This window comes from Bacillus rossius, chromosome 7 (genome assembly GCF_032445375.1).
Source record: "Bacillus rossius redtenbacheri isolate Brsri chromosome 7, Brsri_v3, whole genome shotgun sequence".
NCBI classification, from domain to species: domain Eukaryota; kingdom Metazoa; phylum Arthropoda; class Insecta; order Phasmatodea; family Bacillidae; genus Bacillus; species Bacillus rossius.
The window spans coordinates 67,790,115-67,812,524 of NC_086335.1; the positions used below are offsets into that span (position 1 = coordinate 67,790,115).

The window sequence follows — 22,410 nt, forward strand, 5'->3', positions numbered from 1 at the left end:
AATAAAATTTAAAAAAAGTCTTTAAAAATCATACATTTACGACACGGAGCTCGGAGTCCTCGGTTCGAACCCGACGAGGGCAAAAAAAATATTATTTACAGTTTTTGCAAATTTAATTTAAATAATTTGTTTAAATATAATCACGAACAATTTAGTTAAAAAGCCCGACTTAACCTGTTTGATATTATAGAAAATTTTCTCGCACGGTGGTTTGGCCGGTTTTTGCACGCTCGGCTCAGGCGGAACGTGACAAATTTTCGTGCGTGCAGCCGGCGTTCATCGATTTATAAGACGTTATCTCGTCAAAAAAATTATATGACCACGTATTAGTGCAAGGGGTGAAAACATAGTGTTTGGAGGTCAAAAATAATTGCGTAACTACCTTAGTAGGCTTAAGATGAAAATTCATGCTAAGCTATTCAGTGTAGACGCATCGAGTTAAAAACAGTCAAAATATTTTCGCTGCATGGAATATAAAAAAATGATTAATCTATTTTTTTTTTAAATTAGTAAAATATAGGATGTTATTAAAATGTTCCATGAGTTTATAGAAGTTTCCAAAACATTTACAAAATAAATAGGGTCTACGAAATCTACCTACACCTGTAGGTTTTGCCGAACGGGGTCTTTTTTTTTTGTTCATATTTTTACATGTTATGGTAAACTATTGTACAGGCAGAATCTCACAGAGTTACAGTGTTTGGTGTATTGTGGTGGAGAGAGAGGGTATACAGAGGTCCTGTGTAGTTCTGCTGTTTTTGTTTTTTACAGGTATAAGTCAGTGTTTGTTTTGTGGAGGTGAATATTACCTTTCGTCAAAATCAATGGTTCAATCGAAATCAACACACGTATACCTGGGTGCGACTCGACAATCTGTTCGCTATGGTATTAGTTCCCTTACTATATCAGGAAGAACTGTGTTTCACAACAAAATAGCTTTTCGAAGTTATACTGCTTTAGGCGCGTTATTAAAAATAGACGAGAGTGAATTTTTACGGTGCCTGTGCATCATGCAATGAAATTTTCACAGGCTGAAAAAAAGGCTACATACCAAAAAAAATGTGTTGTCTGTAAAGTCGGTTTACGGACGATAGTTTAACGTGACAACGTCATATCAAAACATTGATGAAATGATTGCATACTTTTGTGAATAAAATTGAATCATTTTTATTTTAATAATAAAATAATAAATACTTGAAATTATACTAGTAATCAGATTTTTAAAATGCAAGAATAATTAATCTTTATTGCCGAAATTGTTGTTGTAATAAGCAATGAAAACCACATTAACTTTTCACTTCACTTTATAAACAGTCGAGTGGAATATATATATATATGCGGCGCAAGCGTACAATGAGCGTAACGGGACACAGCGTAACGGGCAATGTGCGTAACGGGACACTTTTTCGTGCGTGCAACCGGCGTTCATCGATTTATTAGAAGTTTCACTTCAAAAACGCTAAATACAAATGACAATTATGTATTTTGCTTTTAAATCATTCACTTTAGTGATTGCTATCGAATACTGGTCCATCTCATTAAAACCTTTTATTTATTGTGAATATTAATGATGGAAATGTGTTTATAAACTTTTTCAGGTGTATTTATATACCTGAGGTTATGTTCCAGTATGTATACTTTATTTGCATTATATCTGATGTATATTTTCAAAGTTTATTTTTGTACAAACATTTTTTTACATAAACATATGAAGATAATATATATTTAAAATCTGGAAAAAAAAATAACAGCAAAATATTTTTTTGATAAGTTTATTTTAATCATTAATGGTTTCATGGTCCAAAATATCAATAAACGTCAATTATTTAAGACACACTTGTAACACTTTTTGAATCAACGCAAATGTTTGTGTGGTTGGTGTGGTATACACTTAACACTAAAACACTTAAATTACAGATTTCTTGGAAATTGTGTAAGGTCGTGAAAGAAGGATGAGGTAAAGTCAGGTCAAGTAAAGTTTGCATAATTAATAAACATATTATTGGAATTTTTCTGGTTATAACACGATAAAATGCAAATATAATGGTTTTATATTGATAGCGGATTATGTATTTTAGGACATCTGTGTGGCCACAAGGCTCGATCTAGCACGACATGTAGATTTTTTTTTAGTAAATTATTTATTCAAGGTATGCATTCACTTGGTGCAATGTAGTGGTTGTAAGAGGTCGCATAAGTCATTGTAATTATCACTTTTTGCACCTAGTGAATTATCTCTGTTGGAAATTTATTGTGGCATAACAGTGAATGGAAGTTGATTATGTCAGAATTATAAAACTAGCTCTTGAAAAAAAAAATAAAACTTTAGAGAAATTAAGGGATGAAATCAAGCAGGGTGTGTGAGACCGGGTGTTGAGGGTGAGACGAACAACCAGGATGTAGCATTGCGCCCGTGCTCAGCGCTGAGCCGATGAGCCGCTAAGCCGCTGAGCCGCCGAGGCGCTAGTCGTACGCAGAGTCCTCGTCGTCGAACATGAGGTCGCTCTCGTCTATGAGGGACACGGAGCGACCCGTCGCCTCCAGCACGCACTGGGTCACCTCCACGGGCCGGCCGCAGCCCGACGCCGCCGTGGCTGCAAACAAAAGGTCAGTAGAGTTCTTCACCCGGTTCAGCCGCAGTCGCGTCCACCACTCCCGGCCAGGCTACAACTACCTCATCGGGTAATCTCTTTCTCTAGGTCTCTCTGCACGCGCACCCAAGGTGGGGAAGCTTTTCAACTGAAACTTCTTTGCTGAGCGGGGGATACAATTTTAGAGCATTGCGAAAATTCCCAGTCGCATGAGGGGAATAGTTAGATGCGTGGTGGGGGAACCGGTAGAGGAGGAGAGTGCGTCAGCGGCGAAGCCACTCCAAAGCATGCGCTAGCGGTCGAATGGGAAGACGGCAAAGGAAGGGGGGTTTATATGTAGTAGCTTAGCATGCTATGTGCTAGTTTAACGGCCAGAACGGGAGACGGCAGGGGAGAGGTAGAAATGACACAGAAATTACGCTACGGAATCCTTGTAACACTGCTTGTGTTTGTCTACCCCTCAGTTTTCGTAACAGCAATTATTGACACTACCACACACACACACACACACACACACACACACACACACACACACACAAACACACACAAACACACATATATATATATAATCATATCCGCATCCTTACTATTCTAAATTATTATCGCTTGTTTAATTAAGAATACTAATATTTTATCTCTATATATACCTAATAAGCAAGAAGTTTCACTCCTGTCGTGTGTGTATACCACACACACATTTTTTTTTAATATGCACTAATGCCATTATCATACATACTAATACCAATTGACTTTTTTATTTCATGAATTTAAGAGTTTCAATATAACGTTACGCATGTCTGTGAAACCATAAAAATTAATGTGTTTGTACTCACCAGAAAAAAATATTCGCCGTCTGTTTAAAATAAACCATTTATAAACTGCCGATTAAATTAAAAATTAAAAAAAATATATCATGTGAACTTCGAATAAGATGATACAAGATGTAAGAGAAATGCAGTATATAAAAAAAATTGGTCACTCCACCAGAAACAAGATGAACTTGTGTCCTAACGGGTGGTAGTGTTCAGAATGCACGGGGACATGTTTGGCTCGAGTGTTTGGCGCCATGCTGGGTCTACGACATGCGAGCGGTCAGGTGTCACTCACGTTTCTCCTCGCATTCCCTGACGGCCACCAACATGGCGTCCAGTTCCTCTGGCGTGGTCTCGGGGGAGTGCAGCATGGTCAGCTCCACGAACTTGTCCCGGATCACCAAGCCTCTCTCGTCGATCTGCGCATGAGCACCGGACACGTGACCGTGGCGGGTACAGGTAACTCCAAGATGCACATCAAGTTCTTTCCCCGCCCGAACACGCCCGAATATTCACCTTCGGCCCAACCTCGGGATTTGTTTTATTTTTTGCGCAGGAAAAATGAATTCAAATATTAAAAGTGGTCGGTTAGGTTAGCTGCATTAAAACACTTTAAAACACTATAGACGGTTAGTTAGGTTAGTATGGCTACATTAAAATAAACAGAGAAATATAAATATATATAAATAAACCCGAGGTTGCCCTAAGTACGAATATTCGGGCGTGTTCGGGCAGGGACAGAACTTGATGCACATCTTAGGCTTCCCCAACGGGTACAGGTAACTCCAAGATGGCGCTCCAAGACGTCTGGGGCAAGTGCCGCCATGTTGGGACACGACGCGGCCCGTGATCACCAGAACATGTCCCATCAGCAGGGGAACAGATCGGCAAACAGTTTTTAAAAAAAAACTGTGCCCCCGCGCGAGGCTGTAAACTCGTTCCAACACATTCCAGCGGACGTTCTGCGTTCATCGATACAATTGTCACAGCAAAAAAAAAAAATCCCTACGGATAGCAGCACCATCGCACGAAAAAATGGAACCGCCTTTCTGATTTCCTCAAGTACTTTTAAAGTTCCGATTGTTTCTTGTTATGACTAGGGACTGGAAAATTTCGCGGTTTCAATGACCACCAGGATGGACTCCACGATTCTCTATGTACTCGGGCAACTATCACCTGGTCATTGGCTACCGACTCGGGACACCTGTTTACTGCGATTCTTATGATTCGATACTTCTTTTGTTGAGTGTTTGCCATTGGCTCAGAGTCCTTCAGGTAAATTTGCGGTCCAATCACCGACGCAGCAAAGCTAAACGAGTTTGGGTTACAGCCTGCCTCGAAAGGAATCCGCGAATTTTTCCGGTCTCTAGTTGTGACCATTAAAGTGTGGAATATGTATCCTAGGGTAGTTTCCCTGCCGTGAAGTTCCATTTGTCACACCAACACGCTTGGTACGTCCCCCGATGATCACGAAAGTGACTATATACGAGTTAATGGGCGCCAGACGCGGGTCCACCATTAGGACGAAATCACCGGAAAAGTGAGCTCTACGCATGCGCGGATGTTTGAGCAGCAGATAGGTCAAAATACGTTCCCTACAAACAGGGCCGGATTTAGAGGTCTGGAGGCCTCGGGGCAACAGAGGAGCGGAGGCTCCCTGGCCCCAAATTATTTTACAAATATAATGAACAATTTTTTTCAGTTGAGTTTTCCAATAAATAATTTATTGTGAAATCAAGTAGATTCTCTTAGTATTTAAAAAACATACATAAGTATAATCAAAGACAAGAATTGTATGAAATTAAATTTTAGTGTTAATGAATATTTCTGTTAATATTTAACAATAATATAATCATGTATGTACAAAGTACTGTAGGTAAAGGTATAACAGCGAAAAAAGAATATCAAAGGAATTGATGTTTACTAGTGTTTACTTGTCGGAATTTGAAAGATTTTTTTCCGAAGTCTCTATTTGTGGGGGCCCCCCGTTTGTGGAGGCCCCGGAGCTTTCGCCCCGGTTGCCCTCCCCTAAATCCGGCCAAGCTACCAAATAAGGAACTGACCGTGTCCTATCTAAGGGTTCGGGAGCTGTGAACACGGCTAGGGTACAGGTGTAGCATACTCAACGCTGGAACACCGGCCCTTGGAGGGAGCTAGGGGAGATGAAGCCTCGAGCAGGTTTCCCCTCAAGCGCCCTCCCCACCCCTTTCCACGGCAGCTTCCTTCCGAGCTCACTTCACTAGGCCTACTCTTACGGGGATTTGGTTTTGTTCGGTGTGCTGTCCGTAGTCAGAGACACTAGACTAAGTTGCAATAACGTTCTTATTCTGTCTTCGCTTTTGTTTGTTTCCCTTTAAAATCCTGTATAAGTGAGGGGTGTTGCCCGCGAACCTCCCCCTCAGGAAGTTTAATGATTCAGACAAAAAATGGTCAAGGATTCGAAATTTGGCACCAGATCACAAAATTTCACAATTTTTCTACGTGCCACTTGCTCAGAAGGCGGGGGGAGATTGCTCGGCAGTGCTCGAGTGCGCCCGACGAGACGACAGGCGGGTCGAAGTGGCGACCAGTAGAGTGGTGGTACTTACCAGTTTCACGTACTGCATGAGGCATTGTCCCAGGCACTGCGAACAGAACAGAACAGCTTGCACAGTTCAGCATTCAGCAACATGTGTGATCGTGCGCGGCACGCTCCCTGCTCGGGATCTACTTGCGATATCCTCCCGCCAAGCGCCAAGCAACAGAACGACCCGGGAGAAGGGAAGGAATTGCTCTTAAGGAAAATTACGTCCCTGGGGGGCCTCCACCCTGGAAAATTTGAAAATTAAACTCTTTGGAAACAACATTTTAAAACCAACCTGGTACTAAAATTTCGATCGTGGTTTTGCTAATTTGGCTTAAGAATTTAAAATAATCTTTCCTGATAAATTATAGTCGGGTTGGTTTAAAAATAAAATTCTAACGATCAAACTCTGTTCAAATCACGTCATAAAACGAGGCAATAAAATCTTTTGAAAGTTTTTTTTCCTAATACGTAATCATGAAAACCCGATTGAAATCGAAATGTATTGACCAGCACTTAAAATTGTCACGCTAGTTACAATTCAATTGTTCCTTTCACCATTAATTTCCATTATTTTGTCGTGAAAAACTAGGTCAATCAGGCCAACGGTAATAATAATATCACTCCAGTTATTTTATTATTTCATTTATATCAATTATTTGCATGCAAAATTGAAGTTGGTTTTGTGTTACTCCAAGCAGGCATAACTTATAACGCGCGTACATGAAAGTATTGTATTTAAGTGTGTACTTGTCGTGTACAGTCGAACACTTACCTTGCAGTCTTCTGACACGCGTCCCAAGGCGGCCACGTCGCTTTCCGTCGGCTTGCATTTCACTGCGAACAAGAGGGGGAGGAGGTCCACTTGTTTGCCGTCAGCGTGCGCGGACACAACTCCGAACTGTTTGTAAATCTTATGATTTTGACGTGACAACGTCTAATGAATCGATGAACGCTGGCTGCACGCACGAAAAAGGATGACTAATTGTCCCGTTACGCTCATTGTATGCTTGCGCCGCATCTATCTCTCTTCCACTCGATTGGAACAACCATCGATTTGACTTTTTCGAGGCACATTAACCTTGAAACACTCCCATTCGTTTCCTACTTTTCCTATCATCGTCCTATCCTCAACAGAATAACACAGATTGGAAGAAGTTAAATAGCAAACATATATAAAAGTTATAGTTAAGTTAATCTCTTCGTTAAAGTAATAAACATATTAGAATTAATGAGTTCGAATAAAATTAAATTTATCAATTAAATTGTAGATTTCATTTCACTCCTTCTTTGTATCCATCCAAAATAGTGATAATTCAATAAAAATGATTCAATTTTATTCATAAAAGTATGCAATCATTTCATCAATGTTTTGTTATGACGTTGTCACGTTAAACTATCGTCCGTAAACCGACTTTACAGACAAACAATTTTTTTATAAAACTTTTGTCCAAAACAATTTCTGAGAATACAAACTAATACTGTCAGTGGTTGAAAAAAAAACTTAGGGTTTGAATAAGAGAATAATTAAAACTTACGTACCATGTACACTGTCTAATTAATTCTTATTTGTGGTTAACTTTCTAAATGTCGTCTAAAACTTTTTGTGTAAAGGATTTTATTATGTACATAATCAACCATTACTGCAAGGGGTAGAAACATCAAGGGTTGAAATACAAAAAAAAAAAAATCATTACAATTTTTAAATAGATACATATACTATAAAATCTTTTATAAGTTGTTGTTAAAATCATAAACTTTATATAAAACCTTTGACTAAAACAATTTTTAATGAAACGAAGTATTACTTGTGAAAACAGGTGTTAGCATTTAAAAAAAAAATCCCAATCTTCCTTAATATAAAATTCATTCGTATTTATTTTCAACCATCTTAATATTTTCTTAAACCTTAGTCCAAAGAATAATTTTATACTACCAAGTATTAGAACACGGGATGAGAAATAGTCTTTGAAGGTAAAACAATTGCATAACTACCTTAGTAGGCTTAATATGAAATTCGTTCTAAGCTATTCATTGATGGATGCAATGAGTTAAAAATATTCAAAATAGTTTTGCTGCATGGAATACGAGAAAATGTTTCATTGATTATTTTGTAATATTGGAGAACATGTACCATATTATGTACATTAAGTTCTTGATATGTTCCAGAAGTTTATAGATGTTTCCAAAACATTTCCAGAAGAAATAGGCACTTCGAAATCTACCTACGCCTGTAGGCTGTGCCGAAAGGGATTGTTTAATTGTGAATTGTTGTCAATAGCAGGGGTATTCATGATTGCACAACAAAAATTTGTAGTCAGAATATCATCTAATATTTTGGTGTAGTTTGGGGATTTTAAAACATTTAAACAACTAAGATGCATTTTTTTTATTTCGGAATTTTTATTCAGAACCGTAATTAATTGGCTTTTCAACTCACCCTGAAATCCTCACATGAGGTTTTAAGATGTTATATTACATTATGTGTATTATATAATATATAAATATAATATTTTTACACAGTTATATGACAGCTGGAGTCATCAAATTTCGCCAGACTTATTGGGACATTCAACTGTACTAATCATGCCCAATTTTGTTATTCCGGCTACCTTATATAAGTAAGAAAATCTAAACGAAGTTGTGAAAATTTTAAACTAAATTTAAGTTTCAAATATTAATTCGCATTTGCTATTGTGTGTACATGTTTATATCTGTACCTTGGAGGCATAAGACACCATGTTCCCTTTTTGGGCCAAATGCGCTTTTAACCACACCCGTTTGACATGCCTTCCAAGTGGCATACAACACTATGTAAGATCTGCAACATGTCAACAATTCAGTGACATTTTGGGTTAAAAATAGCTGAGTAAGTAAATAAAGCACAATTTAAAATTATTTGAACTGCTCTTATGAAAAAAAAAATTAAGTGCATATTCAGTCTACTCTATGCAGTGATACCTGTCCCACACCACTCCACATTCAAGCAAGTTACTTGCACATCCGCATGCCTCCCTGGCTGAATGAAAGCGCGGTGCTAAAGAGGCCCGTGTGACGGCGTGAGGGAGAGAGCGCACGCAGGGACAGGCTGGGGCGTGCTGCGGTCACCGCCGGCAGAGGACGTACTCAGGTCCTCGAACGTCATCTCGCCCTGGCACGTGTCCATGCCGGCGATGAACTGCTCGTACATGCGCTGCAACAGAGGGACACGCGGCGCTCATTGGCTGCAGGCCCGTCTGGCCCCGCCCACACAGCTGCCCGCGTTTCCAAGTGAAACTTCTTTGGGCGCCATACGAGTCGGATTTCAAGGCAGAATTTATTTATTTTTTCTGTCACGAAAAGGGCGGACAATAGGTTGCGGACGGCGCAGAGGACTCACATGGCAGCGTGTGGCTCAGAATTGCCCGCCCTTGCTTAGCAGATATTTTCTACTCTTCCAACTCTTCTTCCTGAGCCATACGTCTATTCCCGTAGCCAACCCGCATGTAATTAATGCATGAAATTTTGCATCCCGCATGTAAGTGCCCAGGGTTTTCCCTGTGTCTATGCAGGTTTTACCTGGGCCCAACTTATCTAGATTTTAACCTAGAATAGTCAGTGAGGGGAGTTAGTCATGGCTAAAACGTTGCCACGGCTGGCCAATCCCTTCCTAGCACATGCTTCCTCTCCTGCATGGTTCATAACCTCCATGCTTAGAGCGTATAGGCTTCAGCCTGAGACGCACTTAGTCTTCCCTACCCAGACCCCTCCCAAATACACTTAGTTATTAGTTATGTTAGGAAAAAAATAAAATAAGGTTGAACCCTGCCATGCTGCAAGGATAGGCGGTCAGCTGACAAGTGCACACCGTATTGCGACCTAATGGGCGTTCGGAATGTTTTCGCGTAAAATACCTGCCCCTTTATGTGAGCCGTAACATGCCGGAAATACAGTGTGTCCATAAAAGTATGCCCCAGTTTCAATAGCATATTATAGCTATTTAATTTAGACCATTTATAACGAATCATACATCAAATTGAAGGTAGCCTACCAAGTTTTTTTTTACTAATGTTCAATATGTGCACATGTAGTTATACGGCACACATTCAACCCTAAAGTCAAATTCTTCCCACCTTTGGTTATCACGTTCGAAGTTATAGAAGCAATAGACTTTTAATTCTGTGTCTTAACTCTGGTAAATTATCAGGAAGTGGCGGAACGTAGGCACGATCATTAATAAATAAAATATAATCTCATGGCGTTATCTCAGATGAACGTGAAGGCCAGCCAACAAAATAAGCTCTGTCGTCTTGACCATTACGACCAATCCTACAGGTCAGGGACTTAGACGTTCAACCATTCTCGTACAAAGATATTAAAAATGGGAAAGGGCTCCATCCTGTTGCCAAATAAAGTTCATAGGTTCACGCTCTACTAATTGGGGAAAGAGCCCTTCTTTCGCGCTGCAAGCGAGAAAACAACAAACAGTACTCGCGCATGCGCTTATCTAAAAACCAATTGAGTTACTTTTTAATTGTGACCTTTAATCAACGCTCTGCAACGCTTGCAGTTGATACTATTAAATTTAATAACTGGGGCATTCTTTCATGGACACGCTGTACGGGCACGCGTCACGCGCAGTTCTTCGTCCGAAACTGTCCGTGGGCACATCAGGACCACTACTCTGGAGGTAATGTTTAATAATAATGGGCTCTTATAATTACTCAGCGGTTCCTTTTAAAAGGGTGTCGACAGCATTACGTAACCCATCACCACCCTACCACCCCCCCCCCCCCCCAACAAATGACTCCTCGCCACCTACCAAGGCTTCTATTCCCGGCGGGGGTCGAACCTGGAATCTCCGCAAATGGGAAACTTGGTGGTGTTTTCCGCTTGCACTCGGGCGAAACTTGTGGTGTTTTTTTTAAGGGGGGGGGTGGTGGTGTAGTACTTCCGTTTCCAACACCGATACATTCCATCGCCGCTTGCCCCCGTGGTCTCGCCCTCATGACGTCTGAAGCAGCCTCGGTGTCGGGGACATGTTGAACTCGATCCCCCAACACCCCCCATCCCCTCTGCAGAACAATACTGGGTTCACTTCCCCCTGGATGACACGCACCGAGGTCAGCGAGGCGGCACGCGGCGGAAGCCACAACTGCGCAGGACTAACCCTGGGGTTGATTCTGGAAGCCGCTGAAACCCGATGGTACGGGATGGCCGAGCCCCCGATCCGAAACCCCGACACCTCTGGACCGACAACTGCGCGCCTCGCTCCTCATGCTGGCGCCTGCAGTCACGGCCGTCGAGAGACACCAATGGCCCGGGGGTCGAGTCCCGTCCCTGTTACTTCATGTGCACCGTTTCAAACCCCACTCTTTAGTGAGTCTTTCAGTTGGGGGGCGCAGCCCGGGAGGACATCTCCCGAACAACCTCCTCCGCTGGTCTCTCACCTGGCGTTTCTGCCGCGCCTCCTTGCTCATCGCCTTCTTGGGCCTGCCGCCGTCCTCGTCGCCCTGAACAGAGCCAAGCGAACAAGCATCAAGGAGAGCAGATATATCATTATAAAAGATCAAATATATCACAAAACAAAATAACCTGTATCTCAAGTTAGTGCTGAACGCTTTAGAAACGTATGATGTATATTACATAAAAATTAAGGCTCTATAAATTATAATTTTTTTTCGTTGATGTTAGTTAAGTAACTGAATGCAGGACCATAGATTCAGGGATGTGAATGAAGATGCACGTGAAGGTGTGCGGGCAGAGGAGACCCGAGACCCGGGGCACTGGAGATGCACGTGAAGGTGTGTGTGCGAGCAGATGGCACGCACCAGCGCAGGAAGGGCGAGGCCGCACAGCAGCAGCCACGGCAGCAGGCGGCGCAGCACCTCGGCGGCGGGCATGACTCTGGCGCGGCGGTCTCCGGGTGTGTCCGGGGCGCCTATGTAGCCCGCCGCGCCGACCCTGGCCGCGCGCCGCGCCCCCGCAATTAGCCGCCGCTATCCCCGAGGCCATCGCGGCGTCGGAAACAACCAATCACAGCCCCCCGCCCTTTTCCTCTCGGCGCCTTCGTGCCGCTCGCGCGCGAGCCATTACAAACCACTGCCCATTCAGCGAATCTAACATGGCCACCATAGAAATCAACGGAACCTCAGCAGTTGAACCAGAAAGTCACATGATCAGATCGACGGATCCAACTATTTAAAAAAAAAATCTGCACTTGAAATTTGCTGATCGAAATGTCCAAGACATCTACCTCTCAAACGGCAAGTTCAAGATGTCGATAGCGTCAATGAGAACATTGGAAACGGGTCCACGAATTAGTAAATACCAGCAGTTAAATCTTAAAGTCACATGATTAGATCGACTGATCTAATTAATTTAAAAAAAAAAATTCTGCACTTGAAATTGCTGATTGAATGGTCCAAGACACCCACCTCTCAAGAGACAAGTTCAAGAGGTCGATAACGTCAATAAGATCATTTAAAACAGATGGCTCCATACAGGTCCACGAATTATTTGTACTGTTACGACATGACGGGTGCCTCCACCTCTCATACTTCAAAAACGCCTTTCGAATGACTGCCAGCTGAAAGCTTGTTCCCATCCACTTTCGGTGAAGAGCTGGCAACATGGCACAAAAATTTTCTTAGATCAAGTACTTGGAGTGTGTGTGGAAAAACGCCCTATTTCATTTCGATTGTCTTTTGTCTGCACTCCCGCTGAAAATAATATTTTGTTTGGATTGGATACGAGGTTCACGAGGTTGAGAAATTTTCTTAAGATGGATACGTTGCCTAAAATTATAGTGTTTTCTCCAGATGAAAAAGCGATTATTTTTGATCTCGTGAGAAAGCAAAAAACCATAATCGAAAAAAATAAACAAAAAAAACAGATGCCGTTTCTTACAGAGAAAAAAAATTGTATTTCGAACTCTTTATCCCGATAAAAAACAAACGGGTCTGCTAAATTTCTTATATACCTTCGCGGAACTGGATTTCCATTTTTAAAATCATAAAAAAATTCAAAAACCTCGTCAATGTGATTTGGAAATTCATCCAAATCTTCTGCCATCGCTACAAAACACGTGTCTGATGCACACTTTGCGGGCGAAACGATTTCTTTAAAAACGCATATTTAATTCCAAAACATATTTTACATATCTGCCATATGACAAAAATGTTTTAAACAATTACAAACATACATGAACACGTTTTTATGTGGGAATTATATATTAAAACCATCAACTGCTCCGCCGATTTTCAACTGAACAGGCATTCGAATGAGCTTCAGACCACATTCACTTACAAGTGGTTGGCTCTCCTTATCCAGCAGTCAACCAGCCACTGAAAAACGTCTCTGCCGAGCAGCTTCAATTGAAAAGCCTTTCGGTGTGTGGATAACCGTCGAAAGAGCTCTCTGAATTCGGCCCAGTCTCACGGTCAATCCCAGTCAGTGTTAAGGCGAATCAAAACCGGCGAGGAACTCGCTCTTTTGTGACGGTGAGCTCGTGTCATGACGGAAGAAGTTTCCACGTGACAACAAAAAAATCCCCAGGTTAACTATGTGTATTCGTCAGGTGTTCGCAACTTATAGACATGGGTTTGGGCACAACTTTGGGCTTGGATGTGTTTAGCAATAATTGGTTTTCGGGCGGTGGTTATGTCACTCCAGTCCATCATTTCCGGGACCCGTGCAGAGTGAGATCAGATAAACTGTGAGAAACAAGTACGATACGCCGTGAGTGCCCTTTATTTATAATTTACTAATAAATGTTAGCCTAGCTCATCGCTTCTTCCCATCGTAACTATTCTTAACTCTCAAAAGTATATACTACCTGCTGCTGACATTCTAAAATTTTATTTCAACACCATGTCCAGTGTAGGTGCCTCCGCCTTGCAGCTTGATCATAACCAAGGTTTAGAATAGCTAACAAATAATAATTGTATTTAATTGAACTCTGCTCTGTATTAATGGAGTCCACAACATTGTGTGTGTGTGTGTGTGTGTGTGTCAACTGTACCGTCACCTATGCTACCGATACGGGCGACACAAATACACCACTTGAAGGGGATACTCTGCGAGAAACACTTCTACGAACTATATGATGTGTGCTTTTGTCTTGTTTGCTTCTGACTTTGTATGTTTGAATGCAATAAATACAACTAATATACAACTCTGTCGTTACTTGTTTCACACACAATATTATTCTCCTGGCTACAGAGCCGTGTAAACAAATTGATAATAAATGCTTGAAATCTCACTGAAATAATAAGTAACCTAATTTAGAAAGAGAGAAAATACTCACCTTACTCAACGACTCTGAATGTGTGCAGATGGAGTAATATAGAGTTGCTTAGACACCAGAATTACAATGGTTTTGATTTTGTGTGTAAGGAAAACGAGCATGACCATGTCTGTATAATGTCTAAACTAAATGGTTACTGAATTTGCCTGATTCTGTGATAGCATAGTATTACTTTATTTTTGCTGAAGAACAAAATATTCCCAGAACAGGTCGTAGACGCCAACCACACAAAACAAAATGCGACAGATCTGATTTATTGTACAACAGGGCAAAAAATGCACAGTAGTAGATCGAAATAATGCTTAAAGTTCGAATGCTGCATTTCAGTTAATTTAGAAAATTTTGGTTTAAAAATTCATTGGAGCTCATATATAAATGACAAGTGAAATATTTACTAATGCTTTAGCTCGAAATAATGATAAAATGTACTATGGCTACTTCTTCAATTATATCTTAAAATCCCTAGGATCACTGGGTATACTAAACCTTTCATTGCATTCAGCTTGTAGATTAAAGGACAATTAATTATTTTAACTGTAAACTGTTGCAAAAATGGCTATTTCAGCCTTCTGAAGAAACACACGTTATTTCACGAATATTTCCATTAATAGACAATTCACAATGCAAAAGCACACATATGTATGATTCTTTCATTGTCCTGATTACTTTTATATATCACTCAGTCATTGATGACTGGAAATAACACCAGTTTCCACGTAAAATAGGGCAATATTATCTTTATATTATACCATTTCGATCCTTAGGATCATCAGAGCATTCTTAAAAACATCCTTAAGCTCCTTACGGACGGAACAGTTCCCCAGGGGCCTAACTGCTATAAAGAACAAATATGAAGTTAAAATTTTGAACTTCGCAGCGATACCACGGTGATTCAAAATTCCAAATAGAAGATCACATAGTACAAAGTACTTAAAAAGCTACCAGAAATGATCATATCTTTTATAATGCTTCAAAACACAAGTAAATAGTATAAATAACGTCCAAAATTTCTGAATTTCGTATGAAATAATGTAGAAAGTTCGTTGATCCAGTCTGGTCACGATGACGTCATCGACTGTCACAGATGTAGGCTACCTGCAGAGCATAACTTCTAACATTAAAAAAAAAAAATACCGTCTCTTTATCGTAAATTGGCGCTTACACTGCGCATAACCCTTTTAGAGACTATAAAAACCAATTTTCTGAAATGCTGTGGCATGACACTGAGCTCGTTTGTTCCGACCGCTCGCCGTGCATTTGTGCCGCGGCTGCATTGTCGAAGGCCTCGTGAATACACCCGTGACCTTGGCGTGGCGACACGGCGACATGCGACCATGCTCTTTGTGCTCGACACCTATCCTGTGTGACTCGGGCCGCCATGTCTGTCACACGGCCAACTGGATAGAAACCAACCTGGAAAAAACTGAGCTAATAGAATATTTGCAACCCTTTCTTCATAAAAATCCGCGCAAAGGCTGTCTTTCCATTATCTGATAGAAATGAAAGTAATAACTAGAGACCGGTAAAATTCGCGGATTCATTTCGCGATAGGATAGAGTCCAAATACTTTTGACATTATTTTACTTCAGTGATTGGGCCACAGTTTATCTGAAGGACTCTGGGCCAATGAAAAATCGTTAACAGGAGAATTAGCGAATCACGATCATTCCAGTCAACAGGTGTTACGAGTCGATAACCAATCAGCAGATGTAATTTGCACGAGTGCATAGAGGATCTCTAGTAATAACGTACGCTTTACTGGCTTATCTAGTAAAAAAAAAAAAATCTTGTTGAAAGTGCGGAAGCTGAAATTCCTATATGTATTTATGTGTGGGAACTTGCTATTGCTAATCGCTGTGTGATTGATTCTATTATTACAAATGTTTGCTTCTTTGTGGTAAAAGAAAGTTAATATTTTTATTTATAACGAACACTCGGTAGAAATTTGGTAAGCCATGGTCATTAACGGCAATGAGAAATATTTAATGAGTCCTCTGTTTTGGGTGATATTCAGCATATATAAAAACTGTTAACAATCGAAAAAGATGGAAGTAAAATACAAAAATTGAGCTATGTAATGTTTTAACTTTCTTCATAACTGTTTGCATTTATTAACACCAAGATGTCACGTGAGTTTGTTCAAACGAAAATATATCTCTTACGTTTAGAATTTCTACAGTTTAAAAATAAAATTCTAGCTAACTGTAAAATGTAAATTTGTATGTTAATTGATTAAATTAACATTTTCTGTCGACTGAAAGTATGTAGACCCATTAATTTGCATATGCAGAACAAAGTGGAAGGGGAGAACGAAATCGCCCTAGCAACCATTGTAAAATAAGTATCTTAGTGTGTTTCACATGATGATGATGATGATGATGATGATGATTCTTAAAGAGAAAGTTTACTGTTGTTATTCAAAAGTAAACATTTTTTAACGAGGTTTCTGGATCTAAGTACGCCATCACAACTATTCATAAGCCATATGTCCAATCATAGCCTAACTTTAGACCGTTTCTAGTGAATTAAAACATTTTTACTGTCAAAAACCATTGCTAGTTTTCGCTGTATGTCATACAACAAAATAAACACATCAGCGGATTTTGGTTTTGTTTTTTCTGTGTGTTTCTGTATTCATCTTTCCTGTCCATTTGGTAGTTTCTCTGTGACATACAGTGAAAAAAAAATGACGTTTTTTCCATAAAGATATTTTATATCAATATTCACCACTGTCTGAGAAGGTTCCACATATAATATCGATGTCATTATATAAAAGATAAAGTAAGCGAAACTATCAAATTTTTGGTTTCCTATGTGCAAATAAATACGTAGGTTATTATTAAAATAGTTCTGCCTTTTAATTCGCATTGATTGCGAGTAAGACGGTGTGGGATATAAAAATTAATTATTTTTTAATGTGATTCAGCACCATGTTGGATGACTAGCTGATTTTCAAACTAAGACCGGACTTCTGAGAGCTCCAGTATGTAGCATTTAAAATGTGAAAGTGTAATTGTGAGCTTTAAAAAAATTTGGTCAAGTAAGTCCGATCATATGTAAGGTTGTTTCCAAATCATTACATTAAGCGTGTAGGTGTGGCGAACAACCTTAACCCTCGCGCCTGGTTGATATGCAGTCCGTAATACACGTGGTAGTCGCTTGCTGCCTATGGCTCAGCGAAAGGTAAATCGAATAACTTGCCGATATATTGTAATGTTCGCCTCTTTGTTTGGGTTTGCTAATTACATTTCACACACTGATATACGCAATATTAAAACCTTTTGTTAATACTAATGTCCCTCATCATGAATGCAAACATTCCAATCATTCTTCAACTGGCGGATACATATGAAATACAAATTATGTTTGTAAACCTGTTCACGCCCATATACAGTAGTAAGTAATGTTGCAGATAAATGCTTAATCCGTACCAAATAAAACTCAAGGCCTATATTTGATTTACCAGTTTCAAACCTACCTGTAAAACCACTCTGCAAATGGTGTTATGTCACACTGTCTGCATGTTTTAATGAATATTAATGACGATTCAACTCATTTAACTGCACCTTCGTCTTTGTACTTGATGTTCTCGGCGCAAACTGCTCTAGTGTTTGCTTGTTCGTTTGGGTGTCGCGTCACACGGCTAAGCACAGAGCCCTCAGCGGAAGACGCCATCTTGGTTTCAACATTTTACACCATAATAACTGTTAATCCTCCTGTGGTAAAAACTTTCCTTCATTAAGCAGAGAACACAAATTAAAAATGTTTACATTGATATAACAGTTTTACTCACTCCCAAAAATTTGAACAAATACTAAACGCAATCACTTCACAGGGTAAACTATTCGCAGCTAACAGTCGCAATTAACTTCAAGCATTAAATTGAGTTACATAGACTAAGATTCATGGGCGTAGAAGAGGAGGGGAGGGGCAGAAGGGACCCGCCCCCCTCCCTGAAAAAAATAATCCCTCCTGAGGGGTCAGTTTGCGCTAGCAAAATCGTGTCTGTGGAACGTAATTGATAAACGTAAACATCCAAAAAAGGTTTTAAAGGAAAACAACTCTGTCTAATTTAAAGTTTTCTGCTTGTTACATGCAATTAGACCAAAATAAGGGCAGTATACAACGTACAGGCAACGTATCCATTGATGATTAAAGTCGGTTAAGAACCACACCCAAAAAAAGTATCGGACCGCGCGGGAAACCCTTGGGAATCATACAGATTCGTGCCCCTGCTAGGATTTTAAATAGGAAAAGTTTTGGAAAATTACAAGTTGGAAATTTTTTATGGCAATAATTTTTTTTTTTTTTTGAAACCCAGATGGCGTGTGGTGGTTCCTGCATCTCCCCAGTGGGACCGCCAGGAGTCTGGCACGCCGCGGACCTCGGAGAGCAGTGGGCGGGGCAGGCTGGGCTCGTGTCTCGTCTGAGGCGTGGCTGAGTGTGCCTTCTTGCAGCCAGCAGTCATGCCACAACCACAGGGTGGCCGTGAGTAGAGTACGTGACAAATATTTTTCTTTTTTTCGATTGCGCGGGGATTTTAAAAAAACGGGGGGGGGAGGGGGGTTGTCTCTAATGTCGATTTACGGACGATAATTTTACGTGATAACGTCAATAAGAAAACACTGATGAAACATTGCATACATTTAATTTTCAAAAATTTATTTTCAGTTTTTTTGCAAATTTAATTTAAATAATTTGTTTATATATAATCACGAACAATTAGTTAAAGAGCCCACCTTAACCTGTTTGATATTATAGAAGATTTTCTCGCACGGTACCGTTGGCCGGTTCTTGCACGCTCGGCTCAGGCGGAACGTGACAATGAGTCATGATTTTTCGTTCTTGCAGCCGGTGTTCATCGATTTATAAAACGTTATCACGACAATAGTTTTGAATTATAACATATCTACAGTCGGTTACAAATTTGCAAAAGCAGCGCATGATTTTGTATACTTTACAATACTTTTCTTAACGTTTACGTACTTTCTTGTTCTTTTGCCTATTTTGCAGTTCGTAATTCGCAACTCTGGGGTTGGATCCGGTGTTAGCATTAACTTTGTGACAGACAGTTTGTTTAAGCAGCTACAACAAGGTTTAGCTATAATAAACCCATTAACTCATTCTTATATTCCACTGAAGACACGGAAAGGTTCTATTTTCAAAGCATGATTACGCATGTTTCAAATATTAGAGTAACCTAAAAAAAAACCTCTTATCTGTGAAGTTCAAAGCAACGACAGACTGACCTACCACAGATAATCGCCAGCTAGTACATCAGTGTCGCTATCTTGTTATCGTCTGCTGGAGGCAGCCATTTTTATTTTTAGCACTTGCAACCAGGAGCGCTAGTGTCATGACGTCTGCCAGAGTGCTTTGCTGCCATATTGATTCCATTTTTACCCGCTAGAGTGCCAATCACCAGACTGGCGTGGAATCAGCCATCTTGTCGGCCATATTGGCCGCCAACTTGGAAGTATGTAATTATAAAGCTAGAAATTCGGGGAAAATTATAAAATTCGTCAAACAAATCGGCAATTAATATATTTATTGATTCAATCGGTTCCTGTCCTTGGTTCGATACTTTACCAATGCAAAAAAAAATATTTTAGGCAAAAAAATACTTATTTAATAAAATTCTGTGAAAAATTCTAAAAGCATCCACCAGCCGCCATCATGTCGGCCGTTTTGGCCTCCATCTTTCAAATCTATAATTATTTTGCTAGAAATTCGGGAAAAATTCTAAATATGATCAAAAAAAATACGTTTTGGTGTAATGATTGATTCGATCATGTACAGTGCTTGGTTCGATCCTTGACTGACACAAAAAAATTATAATTTAATTAAAATTACCAAAAAAAATACAGGTTCGAGGGAAAAATGAAGAAAAATTGCAAATAAAAAAAATTATGACATATATTATACAAGTAAAAACAAGGAAGTTACTAGCAGTTCTCGATTTTCAGTCTTCTTAGAAGGCGAAGCGATTCCCTTGCATGTCTTGACATGTTCTTACAGGAAAGTTCTACATGCCAGTAGATTACCCAGGCTCGTCCAATCAGTGGACAGACACATCTAGTGGGTTGGCCAGGCATGTCCATTTGGTGGTCAGGCACATAGGGTCAGTAGCCAAGGGGTAAAATGTTCCGATACTCAGCGAACATTTTAAACAGCTCATTTACAATATCACGCATATAGACCAGGCGTCTCCGAACCAAGAGGCCAACCATGGCCTGACTACAGACTTGTCGATGCATCATCAAGGAAAAGGACACGAGAAGCCTAAGATGTCCATTAAGTTCTGTCCCTGCCCGAACACGCCCGAATATTCACCTTCGGCCAACCTCGGGATTTGTTTTATTTTTGCGCAGGAAAAATGAATTCAAATATTAAAAGTGGTCGGTTAGGTTAGCTACATTAAAACACTTTAAAACACTATAGACGGTTAGTTAGGTTATTATAGCTACATTAAAATAAGCAGAGAAATATAAATATATATAAATAAACCCGAGGTTGGCCGAAGGTGAATATTCGGGCGTGTTCGGGCTGGGACAGAACTTGATGTACATCTTAGGCTTCCCAAAAGGACACACTCTCTTCAAAAAGAAAACACACTGAACACACATTCGACAAATAGGACACACATTCGTAAAAAAAAGGACACACAATGAACACACACTCGTCAAAAAGGACACATCCTGGACACACACTCATCAAAAAAGACAAACTGGACACACATGTGACAAAAAGGAATCCTATACCTAATATAAAAATATAAAATTAAATTGTAAAAACTAATTTATTATAATCAATCCTAGCTTTGATATTTACTAAACAAATTTGCTATATAGTGTTAGTATTTCAACAATGAGTAATATTTATTGTACATTAATCAGTATTGATTGATCAATAATTATTGATAATATCATGACCTGTTGTTTTGAAGTGAGAAATAATTTTCTTAATTCATGTTTATTAATTTATTTATATTTAAATCAAAATATTATTTTAATCAAAACTACAGTAATACAAAAAAGGTTAGATTTCTTACATACTTGAAAAATAAATGAAAGCTAAAAAAACCGCGCTGTGTTATTTTATAATATTCTCTTCTTTCTCTTTCTCTCTCGCTGCCGTTTTACCCCTTACGATATACTTAGAAGTCGAGGTTTGTATTGCCAAAGAAGTTTCACCCTATGCCCTATCTTATGTACCTTTTAATATATATACTGTATAGAAGTCGCCAGCCCAAGTTAAAATTTCTAATACGATTTTGAGGTAGTTGGTTAATTCACCGCCGCAATCGCCACCATCTGTAGGGTATCGACTTGTGGTGGTCCCTAGCGGACAGTGTCGAACTCTTCAAACACCCCTTCCCCCTCCCGTTGAACGACCTTGAGCTCAAGTGAATGATTTGTGGGGGGTGCGGGGAATGACAGCGGGCGACAGTGCTGCGCTCTAACGTGTAAATAACAACTAAGACGATACAGGGCGTTACGGCAGCGCACTGCAGCGGTGAAGTTCCCAAGCTGCTCATCATACGCTCCTGAAAAACGTAGAGTAAATCCTATCCACCCGCGACTTCTATACAGTATATATATTCAAAGCATGTACTGAGTTACACGGGCTATTTTTATTTTTCGACTGTGAACCAATCTTAATGGTTTTCACAGCCGTGCTTGCCCTGCTTCGTTCCAGAGAGCAGCACACTCGCAGCGGGCGGACATTAGTTTGCTAGGTGAAACACGAGATGGTAGCACCCTCGCCACGCTATATCAAGCATTATGTTTGTGATAGGTGAGCAGCCTAAAGTGGAGAACCAAACGAAATTAAATATTTGAATTTCAAAAGAAAAAAAAATTGGTTGTCTGTGAAGTCGGTTTACGGACGATAGTTTAACGTGACAACATCATAACAAAACATTGATGATATGATTGCATACTTTTATGAATAAAATTGAATCATTTTTATTGAATTATCACTATTTTCTATGGATACAAAGGAGTGAAATGAAATCTACAATTTAAATGATAAATTTACTTTTATTTGCACTCATTAATTCAAATATGTTTATTACTTTAACGAAGAGATTATTCTAACTGTAATTTTTATACATGTTTTCTATTTAACTTCTTCCAATCTGTGTTATTCTGTTAA

At 39.8% G+C, this 22,410-nt stretch overlaps 1 protein-coding gene across 1 annotated transcript; it reads right to left on the reverse strand.

The window, feature by feature from the left end:
- Positions 1–1,621: 1,621 nt before the first annotated feature.
- Positions 1,622–11,875, reverse strand: LOC134534270 (uncharacterized). The gene is made up of 7 exons (XM_063372570.1): positions 11,777–11,875; positions 11,396–11,458; positions 9,093–9,159; positions 6,742–6,803; positions 5,992–6,027; positions 3,699–3,822; positions 1,622–2,594 (listed from the first exon to the last, which is right to left on the reverse strand). The coding sequence occupies exons 1-7, from the start codon at positions 11,846–11,848 to the stop codon at positions 2,464–2,466; spliced, it is 555 nt and encodes a 184-aa protein (XP_063228640.1). The 5' UTR covers positions 11,849–11,875; the 3' UTR covers positions 1,622–2,463.
- Positions 11,876–22,410: the final 10,535 nt, after the last annotated feature.

What these genes read in the sequence shown, in the direction of transcription:
- LOC134534270 (XM_063372570.1), bottom strand. Translation starts at nt 11,848, where the DNA reads ATGCCCGCCGCCGAGGTGCTGCGCCGCCTGCTGCCGTGGCTGCTGCTG. An exon ending in TCATGCAGTACGTGAAACTG is followed by an intron (nt 3,823 to 5,991) that starts GTAAGTACCACC and finishes GCTCATGCGCAG; the next exon opens with ATCGACGAGAGAGGCTTGGT. An exon ending in CAGGGAATGCGAGGAGAAAC is followed by an intron (nt 2,595 to 3,698) that starts GTGAGTGACACC and finishes TTTTGTTTGCAG; the next exon opens with CCACGGCGGCGTCGGGCTGC.